The 15361-nt window shown below is 52.3% G+C and overlaps 1 protein-coding gene across 1 annotated transcript in view; it reads left to right on the forward strand.

Moving 5' to 3' along the window:
* Rftn2 (raftlin family member 2) overlaps positions 1-15361 on the forward strand; it is a 42157-nt gene that overhangs the window by 21311 nt on the left and 5485 nt on the right. Inside the window, exons 3-7 of the mRNA XM_010631967.3 lie at positions 1666-1780; positions 6759-6972; positions 9364-9567; positions 12378-12499; positions 13162-13265. Coding sequence (XP_010630269.1) covers positions 1666-1780; positions 6759-6972; positions 9364-9567; positions 12378-12499; positions 13162-13265 — 759 coding nt within the window. The remainder of the gene's footprint in view (positions 1-1665; positions 1781-6758; positions 6973-9363; positions 9568-12377; positions 12500-13161; positions 13266-15361) is intronic.

Genomic DNA, 15361 nt, shown 5'->3' on the forward strand with positions numbered 1-15361 from the left:
GCGGGGACCTGCGGCTCAGCTCGCCCGGCCAGCGAGGGACAGCGCAGCGTCCTCTTGCCCTTAAAACACAGCCGAACCAGCCCACCCGCACAGGGAGCAAACTCCACACTCATTTAGTCAGCCTCCCCCACGGCGCACTCACCAAGTCCTCTGCCCTGCGCAACAGGAGGCAAGGTCTCACTGAGCTGCCCAGGCTGGCCTGGAACTTTCAACCCTCCTGCCTCAGCCTCCCTGAGAGCTGAGATCACTGCAAGTGCCACCACACCCAGCTCTTTTTAAAAATTGATAGCTGCTTTTCTAAACAATATTGCAATCACTTTTGAATGCCTAGGAGCATATTTGACAGCTTTTATGGTAAAATGCTGTTGCTTTTTCCAGAGAAGAATGAAAATAACCAAACAGCACTCTGGTTAACACATCGTATTTTTCTTTTCTTTTTTCTTTTTCTTTTTCTTTTTCTTTTTTTTATGCAACTCTACTAAAACATCTCAAAGATCAGAAAGAACTGTTCTGTCTTTAGAGTAAACAGCAACAATCACGTAACTGTGAAAGGGCCAATAGCAAATGAATGGGAGGAAAACAGTGAGGAATCAGGAAAACTGGAGGATTCAGAGGGCGCTGGATGTGTGTTCACAGGTGTGGCTGAGGGTGTGGTCCAGTGCTAAAGTGGTAGCCTAGCCTGCCCCAGGTCCTAGGTTTGATCCCCAGAGCCACAGAAAATAAAAACTTTTTAAATAAGAGGAGGCAGGGGAGGGAGAGGGAGGAGAAGAAGAAAAACCCCAGTGGGCCAGTCATCGTGGCACACAACTGCAGTCCCAGCACTCTGGAGGCCGAGGCAGGAAGATCCCTGGAAATTCCGGGTCAGCCTGGCTATATAGTGAGCTCAAGACCAGCCTGTCTCAAAAACCAAAATACCCAAACAAAACAAAACTGCTGAGTGCACTGTAAGTCCGGCGGCGGGCAGTGCCTGCTCACCCGTGTCCTGTGCCCCGGTCTTGGGGTCCCCTCGGGTCCTGAGCAGATCAGGGTCACTGGGCAAACCTGCATTAGCAGTGCTGCCGACCCACAGCCCTCACAAGCTGTGTGCAAACGAGTGACCTTCTGCGTCAGCACCGCTCCATAGCCGTGCCCTGGCCAGGCTAAGAATGAACAAGCAAGGAGGAAAAGAGGAAAAGGGAAAGGATGGTGCTCCTCTCGCAGCCAGGGTGATCACCTGTGCTTCCGCGCGTCTGTGAGGTGCAGCAGAGACCCAGAATCATTTCTGCTCGCTTTTATTAAAACGACAGACACGAAGCTCTTTCATTTGAGGTTAGAGATTGAATTACTAGAACTTCGGATTGAGGAACTTTAAGGTAGCAGAAGTGGCTGTGCTTCTGGTGTTTTTTGTGAGAAGAGAGCCACCAGGCTTGAAATAACAACTTAGGGCCATCTGGAACAAATAAAGCTTGGAAGGGGACAGGGTGGCCGGGCGGGACAGAGGAGGGAGGCGTGGGAGCCGAGCTGTGCCGTGGACTCCAACCAGCCCCCTGCGGGCCATGTGAGCAGACCCACTGCAAATGTGGGCTGATGGAAACAGAAAACAATGTAGAGATTCCTGGCCCGGCCTGGCCTGCGAGCTGCCCCATGCCCGTGGTCACCACCACGAACCCGTTCTCTCTGTTGCAGCCCCAAGTGCCTGGCAGCGCCCAGCTCACAGAGGCGCCCGCGGCTGGTCATCGAGGAGTGTCCCGTCCCGGGGGACGCGCAGGCCAGCGACATCGCCAGGGAGCTGACGCAGAAGGTATGGGGTGCGCACTTCCATGCCGCTGGGAAAGGGCTTCTTCGCGGTTTCTTCTCTTTATGTTTAAAGGAATAAGGAAGTGATAGACGACTTAGTCTACACGACTTTAAAACACTGAGACACTTATACTGCTTGGTGCTTGCTTTGGCAGCACATATACCAAACTATACTGCTTGAAAAACAGAAAACAGAGCTGGGCATGGTGGCCCACCCCTGTAATCCCAGCACTTGGGAGGCTGAGGCAGGAGGGTCACCATGAGTTCAAGACCAGCCTGGACTACACATTGTGACCCTGTCTACACACACACACACTACACACACACACACACACACACACACACACACACACACACACACACACACACACCAGAAAAGCAGACCCATGAAACATAATGGAGGTACTCACATAATAATAAACCCGATAAGAGAAAGCAGAAGGGGCTGGGGATTTAGCTCAGTGGTGCCACCACCTGCCTTACAAACACAAAGTCCTGGGCCGGGGATTTAGCTCAGCGGTTCGGTGGTCTGCCTTGCAAGCGCAAGGACCTGAGTTCAATCCCAGGTACCAAAAAAACAAAACAAAACACAAAGTCCTGAGTTTGATACCAAAAGAGAGAGAGAGAGAGACAGAGACAGAGACAGCAGAATGAGCACTCCTTGATACATGGAGAACGTGGGCATCTATGCTGCAGAAAATGCAGCGGGTTCCACACATTTTAGATAAGATGTGGGAAGGCTCTTTAAAATGGAACCTGAGAGGAAACGGAAAGAGTGAGCTCGCTGAGTTATGTGAAGACTGGGGAGTCTGAGGCCATAAACATAAATGTGCACCAGAAAAGTTAACTTCAGGAAGAAGCAAGAAGCACCTGCAGGAAGGGGCCCCACAGAACACGAAGGAAGGGAACATAAATACACCAGTGACTTCAGTCTGAAACTGGAGGTCTGGGCTGCAGATGCAAAAAGAAACACTAATGAGACACCAGGCAGCAGATGCTAACTAACCATTCTTCGTGTAAAAAAAGTGAGAATTAATACCTCTCCACTACTAAACTGGACACCCAACTGAACTGACTAAAGCCAGTGTCGGGAGGGCTTCAAGGCAAGTGCACATCCGCATTGCAACTGGCTTCGTAATACACAGCCCAGTGGTCCTGAAGGCCAGTTTGGAAACAAGCACCCTCAGCCCTGCTTAATTTTGGAACCTAGCAAACTCCTCCTTAGCCGTCTATTCCAAGAAGTGCTATGAAAAGAGAAAAGGTCATTTTCATACGGAGATATTTAATCAACAGTGAACAGTGAACCAAGTTTCCAGGACCTGGAAGACTTTGAAGGAGACAGCGGTTATCAGTGTCATACAAACTTTACAGGCCTGGAGTGTGACGCTGACCAGGGAGAGAGTAGACTGCGCAACAGAAGTCGACTTCATAAAGGTGGACACTCACAGGACTGATTAAAACCAGCAAAATGGCATATTCATAAATAATCCAGGGTGACAGGGTTTCATGGTGAAGGCTTTTATTTCCTGTTTGGGGTTTATTTGTAGCGACATATCTCCAGGCTTTTGGCATTTATTTAAAGGCCCACAGCCTAACACCTGAGGTAGTTCCTGTCGGGTGAGAAACAGTGAAGCTTGTTCTCTGCTTTCTGCATTGCTCCCCACCTTAACCCCGTGGGAAAGCTTGGCTGTGCTCACGCGGGAGCTGCTGAGGCCTTGGCCGGAGACAAAATCCCCGCTCAGGCGGTGGGAGAAGCGGTCTTTAGGGCCGGCTGTTTACAAACACAGCGCACACACTGTTTGCCACTACTGTGCTGGGAAATGTAATGTTTTTCTGGGAATGAGTCCATCACTTCCAGAAAGCTTCTTGTGAAAACACAAAGGTAGCTGCTCACTTGGCCTGTGTGGGTCTCCTGCAGCGCCCCGCTTGGCCTCTGACTTCCCGGACCGGTTAGAAATCCCAGACGGGAAGCAGGGCGACCGCAGCAGTCAGGGTAACCCGGCCTTTTGCACCGCCTGAGGGCCGCCGCGAGGCCCCCTCCGTGCCTGGCTTTCCGGGTGCCCAGGGGGATCGCGGGCTCCCGCAGTGAGGCAGGCGCTGCCCTCCCTTCGTCTTTAAAGCCAGGCTGGCAGGTGGTCTCTACCCACGTGGGCCTGTAAATGTGCGGTCCCAGCACCGGCCCGCCGCAGCTGTTCTTACGACCAGACAGCGCTCAGAACACCGAGGCCGAGCGCCTCACACAGTGACCTGGAAGGACGTCGCTAGAGCAGTACTTAGTCCAGCACCTAGATCCTACGACCTAGAAGGACCAAGCACTGCCAACGAAGCCGGATCAGACACAGAAGGACCGCCGAGCAAGCGCAGGAGAGAGACACGGGTAGAAAAGGGGCAGAGCGAGGAGAAGCCACCTTCGGCTGGAGCAGGGTGTGTGATTGAGAGGTGAAAGTGGCAGATGTGTGCGTGGGATCCAGCCCAGACGGGACAACCGCTCCAAGGCACAACAGGGAGCCCAGAGAGGGCCGGGACCAGGTGGGAGCTGGGCCGCTGCAATGCATCGTCGCCAAGCCTGGAGCTGGTCTTTCCACCACTATGGCGGCGGGGAGGCTGAGACAGGAGGTCACCAGAGCCCAGGGTTCTGAGCCCAGCCTGCAGAGCAGAGTGAGGCCCCATCTCAAGAAAATAAGAAGAATTAATCTTTAACTTCTTCATCGACACCATGCAAACATTAGTGTAGGATTTCTGCATTTAAATTATATCTTCTTGGGCCAGAGATTTAGATCAGTGGTCCCACCGCCTGCCTCACAAGTACACGGACCCGAGTTTGATCCCTGGTACCCCCAAAATAATAATAAATTATATCTTCTTACCCCCAAACTCCACCAAAATACTTTTATATTTGATAACCAAATTCAGTGGTGTAGCTGGATACAAAGTCAACTGTCTCACAGAGAGAGAAATTACAGAAACAATCCCTTTCACAATAACATCCCCAAAAATGAAATACCTAGAAATTAATCTAATGAAGGAAGTAAAAGACATCTACATTGAGAACTACAGTACTCCGAAACAGGAGATTGAAAAGGATATCAGAAAATGGAAAGATATCCCTTGTTCTTGGCTAGGAAGAACCAAGATAGTGAAAATGACCAGACTTCCGGAATTGTTATACAGATTCAATGCAGGCCCAATCAAAATCCCAATAGCATATTTCACAGAATCAGAAAAAACCATCCTAAAATTCATTTGGAACCAGAAGAGACCTAGAACAGCAAAGGCAATTCTGGGCAACAAAGATAAGACCAGAGGCATCACAATCCCTGGCCTGAAATTATACTACAAAACTACTATGATAAAAACAGCTGGCACTAGCAAAAGAACAGACCTGAGGATCAATAGGACAGACTAGAGGATTCAGAAACAACTCCAGACACACTCAGCCACCTTATCTTTGACAAAGGAGCCAAACACCTTCACTCTTTAATAAATGGTGCTGGGAAAACTGGCTTTCCACATCCTAAAGATTGAAACTAGACCCATATCTTTCATCACACACTAACTTAAAATGGGAAAGGTTTAGAGATCTAAACATCAAAATAGAAACACTAAATCTGCTGGAAGAGAGAATAGGTAGAACACTTGAGGACACAGGAGTAGGCAAAGACTTCATGAACAAATGCAGACCACACAGGAAATACTATAAAGAATCAATAACTGGGACCTCGTCTTATTAAAAAGCTTTTGCACAGCCGGGGATTTAGCTCAGCGGTTCGGTGGCCTGCCTCACAAGCGCAAGGACCCAAGTTCGATCCCTGGTACAAAAAAAAAAAAAGCTTTTGCACAGCCGGGGATTTAGCTCAGCGGTTCGGTGGCCTGCCTCACAAGCGCAAGGACCCAAGTTCGATCCCTGGTACAAAAAAAAAAAAAGCTTTTGCACAGCAAGAGAAACCACCATCAGAGTGAAGAGACAAACCACAGAGTGGGAAAAAATTTTTACCAGCTGTTCAGATAAAGGACTATTATCTAGAATATATAAAGGGTTCAAAAAATCAGACCCCCTTCCAAATTTAAAGACCCATTGCAAAAAAGGCATCTGAGATAAGTAGACACTTCTCAGATGAAGAAGTAGAAACAGCAAATAAATACATGAAAAGCTATTCAACATCACTCGTCATTTGAAAGATGCAATAAAAATAACACCGAGATTCCATCTCACTCCAGAAAGAATGGCTGCTATCAAGAAATCAACCAAATAACCGTGTAACTAGTGGTGGAGAAGCTACGGGGAAAAGGAACCCTGCTCCACTGTGGATGGGAGTGCAGCCTGGGGCAACCACAGCGGAAATCAGTGTGGAGATCTCTCAAAGAACTAGGAATAGAGGCCCATTTGACCCAGCCATTCCTCTTCTTGGTATCTTCCCGACAGGATGTGTGCACCTATGTTGACAGTGCACAGTCTGTAACAGCTGGATCCCAGAATCAGCCCAGATGCCCATCCGCCTATGAATGGATAAAGATGTGCGGGTTTATACCAGGGAGTACTACTCTGCCATAAAGAAGGATTTCTACTGACATGGACGGACCTTAGGCCATAGTCTTAGTGAGATAAATGGGACACACGTTTCAGTACCATGTTGTTTCTCTGGTGTGAGCAACTGAACGTGGAAATCAGGACCAGTATGTGTCATAGATATTGGGATGTGGGAAGGAGACCAAGGGCGGGGGAGGGAGAAGGGGCACAAGAAGGAAGAACGGAAACGACGCTTTTGTACGCAGGGGTTGGGGGATGGGAAAACATAAGATGCAGTCGAATGAATAAATAAGTAAACGATATCTCCGCAGCAGCGAGGAATGCTTGGTGGGGCGGCTCTGGGGTCTCAGGCTGCTCTAAGCTTGCTCCACTGGGAAGGCTGCGCCTGCGCCCTGGAGCGGAGGTGACCGGGCCGCAGGCGGACTCACGCTTCGTTCTGCTCTCTGACCCTCAGATCAACGCGGCCGCCCGGAGAGGAATGAGGTTCGTGGGCTTCACCCCGCAGCTCCACACCTCGCCCCCATGCTGCAACGGGGCCAGGCGGGACTCGGGTGCGGAGCCGGAGGACAGCTGGCCGGGCAGCGGGCTGGCGTCAGAAGGTGGCACTGGAGAACAGTCCCGTCAGGAGGGCGACGGCAGCCCCGGCCCCTCCACAAGGAAGGGAGAAGGTGAGGGACAAGAGGAGTGCGGGGCACAGAGCCGCTCAGGAGGCTGAGGCAGGAGGGCTGCGGTGAGTTCCAGGCCAGCCTGGGTGCCACAGAAAGACCCTGTCTCAAAAACAAAAACGAACAAAATGAAAAAAAGAGACCGCGGTTCTAGTTTCAACTTAGCAAAATACATTTTTGAAGGTTTTCTCAACGTAAATTTCTAAAGATTATGAAGATTAAAATTCATACAAACTGCGTGATTTTAAAAATCCCCACAGCAGGAAGAAGCCCAGAGGAGTTTCAGACCACAGTCCCCACTAGCGGGTTCCCAGGTCTCCACATGATGAAGCTGGGTTGAGGCTGAGGCAGGAGGATCGCTTGAGCCCATGAGTTCAAGTCCAGCCTGGGGAAAAGAATGAGACCCCTCTCAGAACAACGAGGAAAGGGTCCATCTTCTGACTTTCCTTTGTCAGGATGAAGCAAGCACGCCTGCGCGTTGGGCTCTTACGCGATTGTCTTCTTTTTGATGAGGATGGTTTGGGAAAGTGACTCTGAGAGAGTTCTAGAACCCATTTAAATTTTGCCACAGCTTCAGAGACTGCTCAGCGGTCTCCAGGCCCAAGCCACGCGCTACTGGGGTGACAGTTGGTTTCCGCGTGTTGGTACCAGCTCGTGTGCGGCTCATCGTGGTCCTGGACGCTGTGTGAGGCTTTCTCAGGGGCCTCTGCCATGTCACCTTTGAGGTTCGCTGGCTTTCTTTGCTCATCAGCTGGAGTTTGAAACAGCATTCCACGATGGAGCAATTATTCCAGCAGCAGCGCCTGAGGCCAGAAGTAACTTTAGATGATGGCTTTGTCCTTGGTTACCAAGGTGCAGATTTTCCCAAGCCACCACTGAGAGGAGTTATTCATTTATTTGGGGCTGCTCAGACTTTCCAACACCTTTACAGCCTTGGTTTTGGTTTTGATTTTTAGACAGGGTCTCACTATGTAGGTCAGGCTGGTCTTGAACTCACTGTGTATCCAAGGCGGACCTCGACCTTGCAGTGATCCTCCTGCCTCAGCCTTCTGAGTGCTGGGATTTCAGACGTGCGCCACCACACCGGCCACAGGCTTGGTTCTGAACAGCACCGTCACCGAACGTCAGAGGCTCTGTCTGCCTTCGAGGCAGCAGCCTGGGCTCCAGAGCCAGACGCCCGGCTTCTTTAGGAAGAGGGTGTGCTGGGGGGACCCCTGGGGCTGCTGTGAGAGGACTGAGCCGGGGCTGGCTCTGGTGACCTGCAGGAGGCGCTGAGCCCCGCCCCATAAGCCTGCCTGGGCTCCTGTCCGCTCAGGGGTCCACAGAGGCCCCACCCAGCACCCCATTTCGTCGAGCTGAGTCCTGGATTCTACCTTCTGAGTACTTTAAATCATGTGTGCAGTAATGACTTGCCCACGGCAGAAGCTCTTACTGGGACGGAGGAAGGGGCTGTGGGTGCACACAGAACCCTGCAGGTCCTGAATGCCCTTGTCTGTGATGCAGCTGGGACCCTGATTCCCGAAACACATTCACTGCCGTGGGCCCTGGGCCCCAGGATAAGAATTTGCCAATCCCCTGTTCATATGTGTACCCCAGTCTCTTCACACATGTCCAAGGAGACATGGAAAATATTTGTTTAGAAAAACTGGAAACAAGCCAGGCACAGAGGTGCACACATGTAACCCCAGCACTCAGAAGGCTGAGGCAGGAGGGTCACTTCGAGTTCAAGACCAGCCTGGGCTACGTAGTGAGACACTGTTTCAAAAAACCAAAAAGATAAATAAATAAATATCTGGAAACAATAAATATGTCTATCAAAAGGAGAACTGTTACCTGGAATACCATGCAGTAGTTAAAATAAGTGAGTAAGTTATGTATAGCTACTTAGATTGCAAAGGCATAATTTTGAACAAAAGATAAGTCAACAGGGGCTGGGGATGTAGCTCAGTGGTGCTGCTGCCTGCCTCACAAGCAGAAGGTCCCGAGTTCAATCTCCGGTACCAAAAAAAAGATAAGTCAACTTAGAGGTGGTCAGCTCAGTGGCAGTGTTTGCATAGCATGCCTGAGGCCCTGGGTTTGAACCCTAGCACCGTCAAAACAAAATCAACTTATAAATTGATATCGTCTGACACTAATAAAATGCAAAATATGGGTATACAGATGTGCATTAAAGAACCGAAGTTTTCAGGAAACATACTCGGCGGGTATTTTTCTGGGATACTGGTCCTCGCAGACCCCCACACCCCTTCTGCAATGTGCTGAGACTGGTGGCGTGGCGGGCACTTTCTCTGTCCCCTCCACTGGCTCATGGGATGGGACCAGCACGGGAATCGTTCTTAGGGCTCTGAGAACCCTCGACCACCGCAGTCCTAACCTCACGCTTTCCTCCTCCAGAGAGCAGGCTGTATGCGGTCTTCAATGCCTTCGAGGACGCCGAGGCCTGCTGGAGCTACCAGGAGGGCGTGATGTCACTGAAGGTGACGAGGAAGGGCGCTGTCCTCAGCACGCTGGATGCCGACTGGCTGGAGCTGACCACGTTTTATTACAAGCAAGGCTTGTCCTTGATCGACTCCTTCGTGTGCTGGGATTCCCCGAAGGGTAAGTTTGACATGATGGATACATTTCAATCTAAAGACTTTCTGGTGGGGAATGCCTATAATCCCAGCACTCGGGAGGCTGAGGCAGGAGGATTGCCCGGGCTACAAAGTGAGACCCTGTCTCAAAAAACCAAACCAAAACAAAAATAAAGACTCCAGCCTTGTGTGGAACTTGGTGAAAATGTTTCACCCCTCGAGTTCCATGGCAGAAAGGACAGAAATGACACCTGAGGAAATGGGTGCCACTCAGCACACAGCTCAGCGGCTGGAGGCCTCACCTGAACCCTGGTGAGGGAAGGGACCCCTTTTGTGTGTGGACCAGCCCCAGGGCCTGCTGGGAGAACTCCATTTCCCCGGCCTGCATCACGTAAGCCCAGTGCGGCTCTTGCCACCGTGCGAGGGCGGGGACACCCAACTCTTCCTGGGATTGTGTAGAAGCCGTCTTTGGTTCCCACGGTGATGGTGGCTTTTCTTTCTCTTTGTCTTCTACCTTTCTCCAGCCTTTGTCCTTGACTTACAGCAGCATATATACTCAATCCTTGTCTCTCAGAAAAACAACAAATTTCCCCAAAATGCCTCTCTGATTTTTTTTTTTTAAAGAGGGTTTTGTGTTAAAAGAAAAGCTGGGTATCAGGCGTAGTGATGCATGCCTGTTATCCCAGCAGTGGGGAGGCTGAGGCAGGAGGATCTTGAGTTCAAGGCCAGTCTAGAAAACTTAGTGAGACTATATTTTTTTAAAAAGACCAGGAAAGGGCCAGAGGTTTAGCTCAGTGGTTCCAGCACCTGCAAAGACTAGAGTTCAATCCCCAGTACACACACACACACACACACACACACAAAAGACCAGGAAAAAAATTTTTTAAAGAAAAGAGGTAGTAAGGAGACGAAGAAAAAAAATGCATGAAGAGAGACAGGAGTTTTGAAAGCCAGGATGCCTAAGGCCCTGAACGTCAGAGGGAAGAGCAAAGACGTGAGCTCTAAGAGCGCCTTCCTGGTGTTTGTCACCTGCATCCCGGCCCTCAGTGACGGCCACGCAGCTCGGGGTATGCACCCGACAGCAGGACGTGTCCAGGGGCATGGACCCCAGCGAGGCCTGGCCAGGCCCGGCCCAGGAGGAGCTCAGGGACTCGGCGCGTGGGCGGGGGGCATCTCAGGATCCTGGGTTGCTGGAGTCGTCTTTGTGGGAACAGCAGGGTCCGTGGGAGCGAATGGGCTCGGGGTTCCCATCCACAGCAGGGGTCCGCCCGGCGCTGGTTCCCACTCAGCTAAGCGGAAGCCACATGGTCACCGGTCCTTGCTGGCCGTCCCTCTGTGAGCAGGACGTCCCCAAGGACACAGGACGCCCGCCTGCTGGCGCGGCCCTGGGAGCCCCAGGCAGGGGGACCTGGGGTTCAGCTCCTGGCTGCACCGTGACAGGGGACCCTGGGTCAGCGGGCACAGCCCCTGCTCACCCTGCTCTCGGGCGCAGACCCTACCACACACCTGTGCCGAGGAGGCGGTGTCCCCACCCGGACAGGAGCCGTCACCACCTCACAGAGCAGAAGGACACGGAGCGCGGCGTGCGCCTGACCACGGTTTTACAAAGGACCCCGGGCACAGACGGTCCTGCGGTGGAGTACAAAAGCAGACCCGGGATGTATGAAACAGTACTGTCCTGGGAACCGCACCGAAAACGCCAGTTCTTTGAGACGTACGGCCCTAACCTTGAACAACGTCAAGAAAAGAAAAAAGTAGAAGCAGTAAGAATGATCTGTTCTAGAAGTTCACACCCCGCTAAGAGGGGATCCCTGCTGCTCACCGGGCTTTGGCCAGAGTCACAAGTTCAAGGCCCGCTTGGGCAATTCAGCAAGATCTTATCTCTAAACAACTAATAACTAAGAACTGCTGTAGGGCAGGGGTGGAATACTTGCCTAATATATGAAAGGAAAATATAAAGAGTAGAGGTGAATGAAAATTAAAACGGAAAAGTACACTGAAATTTCCTTTTGTCTTTTTAAATCCGCAAGCCTAAAACATCATCTGGAAACTTGGAAGGCCTTTGTTATTTAGGGAACTAGCAGCCACAGAAACTTTGATGTGACTTTGTGCTACATAAAAACCAAAATGTGTCACCAGCACATGACCGGGAAGAGCGTGTCTTCTGTTGCAACACAGGAGATAAAAGAATTTCCACAAAACCAGTTTGGTGCAGGCAAGCTGGCTGTTGTCTGCGACTCAAGAAAGAGTCCCAGAGGCCCTTCTTCCCTTAAAACTTCCTTCCCTGCAGGAATTCTTTGGACAATGACTTCTGTTTAGGTTTTTCCGGTTAATACTTATGGGGTGGGGGTGGGGAGTGCATGGCTGAGATCAAGAATTGTTCTGTTTAAAGATCTCACCTCACACTAATTTTGACCTCACACCTCAAATTTCAAATGAAATTGTTTTTGTTTTATTTTGAGACACGGTCTCGCTATGTAGTCCAGTCTGGCCTGGAGCCGGAGGCGATTCTCCTGCCTCAGCCTCCTGAATGCTGGGATTATAGGCATGCATCACCATGCCCAGCTAAGGAATAAACATTTTTATGTTGTTTCTCATAATGATATAATTAACATTTTCATAGAAAAAATAGAAACCAAAATTTAGTTTCCAGGTGAAGAGTGGTATAAACCCGGCTTTACGTTTACAGGAAGAGGAGCCCTTCCGAGACTGGAGGGTGCCAGGATCCAGCAAAGCAGATGTTTCAGTTGACTGCTTTCTGTCCGCCCCCCTGGGTGACATGAGTCCAGAGACATTCAAACCTGCAGCCGCCCTGCCTGGCCCTTCTCTCCACAGGGGACCACTTGCCGAAATCTCTGGAGGGATTTTTTATCTACGAGGAGGAAGGCTCTGGGCTTCCGGGTTCTCCCAGGAAAGGGAAGGACGCCATCGTGGTAGAGCAGTGGACGATCATCGAGGTGAGCAGCGCGATGGCCGGCCCGGCTTTCGGTTCGGCTCTGTGAGTTCCAAGTCGCAGGCCCAGGCGCCTGCTCAGGGCTTGGAGCTGCGTCCCGAGTGAGAGTCCCTCGTCCTTGTTGGGTGAGGGCGGGAGCAGCAGGGCCATGGGCTCCAGAAGAACTCAGGATTCTAACCCCAGACAGAATCTCCAGGCACTGAGCTCTCTGCCCAAGACCAGGACTCCCGACTAAAAGTGAAAATAACTGTGGCCCTCCAGCAGCCAGCTGCCCTTTCCCAGCCTTAGGAAGTCACTTCCAGGCAAAAGTGCCACAGCTGGGCCACCCCCCAGGCCACAAGCACCACCCTCGGTCTCCAGAATCCACTCCTCGGCTGTGCTCCCTGGGGCCGCCTGGCTGGTCCAGGCGACTCCTCCCCGCCATCAGGTCCTGGCCGGGGCCCTGGGGGCCTAAGGAAGCCGGACATCCGGGCGGGCAGCAGGGAGAGGTGTGGGGACGAGGGCAGCTTCCCGGGACAGCAGGTCGCCACCTGTTGTCTCAGCCCTCACTCAGGTCCTGGGGAGCAGGAATAGCTGGGGCAGAGAAGGGCGCAGTGACCCAGCCTCTGGTGGCCCGACTGCCTGCTACGCCCCGCACAGCCCTGAGCCCTGTCCCTCGGCCAGCAGGGCACTGCCATCAAGGCGGACTACGGCCCCCTGCTGCACACCCTGGCTGAGTTCGGATGGCTGCTGACCAACGTGCTGCCCACACCGGTGCTGAGGCGCGACAGGTATGGCCCCTGAGGAACCATGTCCCCACCCTCTGAATCTAGCTTTCCTCAGAAGGGAAAAGGCTCATTGATTTATGTGTTGTTTTGATTTGTTTTGTTCCTGTTTTGAGACAAGGTCCCACTATGTAGCCGGGCAGTGACCCTCCTGCCTCAGCCTCCCAAGGGCTGGGGTTACAGTTGCGCAGCACCACACTTGGCCTATTTACTAGTTTTTTAAAGAAGCCAATTAAACCCTCTGAGTAAGCGCTCTGCCTTCCCCTCAGCCTGGATGTGTTCCTTTGCCCTCTTTGGCACGCAGGAAATAACCACGGCCCCTGTCCATGGCTATCAGGTGTGACTGAGTCAGACAGCTCCTCCTGCCCCTGCCACCTTCTTGGCCTCACCCGGCCAGAAGCAAAGGGTGCTGGGCTGCTCTGAGCCAGTGACCAGGGAGCTGAGAGAGGTGACGTGGGACAGGAAGGGCCCATCTGGGCTCACGGTTTCTGAGGTGTGGGTCCACGGTCGGCCGGTTCTGTGGCTGTGGCACAGGCAGGCTGCACACTATGGGAAAGGGCAGGTAAGGGGAGGCAGAGGGGAGGGCTGGGACGAGACGCACCCTGCACACGTCACAGTGACATCAGTCGACCGCCTGCTGACAAGCATGGGCCTGAACGCGAGTGTCGTGACCCACCCTGTGGGCTGTGCCTCTGCAGCCCAGCTTGCTGGGGAGGACACTGAGCAACACGCTCCACAGCGCGAGGGTGGGTGAGGACCGGGACCCGTGGTTCCTTCCACACTGTTCCCGCGGTGCCTGACCACCCGTCAGATCGCACACAGCGGAGATTCTGAGATGGGGCCCCAGGCTGGGCAGCCCATGGGGAAAGCCCCCCGGGACACTGCCCCTGAGCTCGCACTTCTGTTCCCGGCGTCCAGCGGCCGGTCGGGGAGCACGACTGGGCCTCTTTCATGGCGGGGATTAAACCAGGGTCCCCTGAGCAACATCCTCAGCCTTTTCTCTCTTTAAATTTTGAGACAGAGTCTTGCCAAGCTACCCATCGACCTTTGAGTTACAAATGCCATAAACTGTGGCGATGAATGAACATATAAGATGAAACAAGTCATAAAAAACACAAATTAGCCTAAAGATTCTGTCTTCTAGCCGAAGGAGCCGGAAACGGCTTTCTGGGAGGGGTGTCAGGGCCCTGGGACAAAGCAGCCCCAGCTGAGCCCGATCTTGTGTGTGGGGCCTGGGGTCAAATGTGAGGGCCTGAGCCGGTGGGCGACAGAAGGGGACAGGCGGGGACAGGCATGGACAGGTGGCAGGGACCGCAGCACAGAGGGAGCAGGTGCCAGGCGTGGAGTCCCGGGGGCTGGTAGACAGGGCTCGCGCCCTGCATCCTGAGTCCTCGCTGGGTGGCCGCCTAGGGCGCTGAGGACTGTGGTGATCATTAGCGCCCTCTGCTGTAGGGAAACAGAGAAACAGATCTCTCTTGCCCCTTGGTTAGTGATTGATCAATTGATTGATTGAGACAGGGTCTCACTAAGACACAAGTGTCCACGGCAGACACCGTCGGGGCGCCCACAGCCCGGTCCGGACAGTGCCTGCTTCCCTCCTGCCTCTGCCTCCTGAGAGCTGGGATTACAGGTGTGCACCACCACGCCTGGCTCCTTGGTTCTCACGTGGGCTCTTTGGCTGCACCTAGGAACCAAGGGCTGAGTAAGAAGAGGAAAGCATGCGAGTGTGACTAATTCCACGTGTGCATGAGGAGCATAACAGCATAGTGAGTTCAAAAGGTTTTTCTTTATTCAGGTATAAATATGCAGCGTCTCTCTTATACATCACTATTTTATTTCACTTTATATTTTGGTACCGGGGATCAAATTCAGGATCTCGTGCTTTCAAGGCAGGGCCGTGCCACTGAGCTACATCCCCAGCCCTCTTATATATCACTATTAAATGTTATTTTAAAATAACTTTTGTGACCTGGAGCACACATAGGAAGGACATAAAGCCAGGGCAGTGGTGCATGCCTATAATCCCAGCACTCCCAGAGGCTGAGGCAGGAAGATTCCAAACTGGAATCCAGCCTGCAAAACTGACAGAGAGAGCTCCGTCT

Source organism: Fukomys damarensis, unplaced genomic scaffold, assembly GCF_012274545.1.
Source record: "Fukomys damarensis isolate Sample0158 unplaced genomic scaffold, DMR_v1.0_HiC HiC_scaffold_26, whole genome shotgun sequence".
NCBI lineage: Eukaryota > Metazoa > Chordata > Mammalia > Rodentia > Bathyergidae > Fukomys > Fukomys damarensis.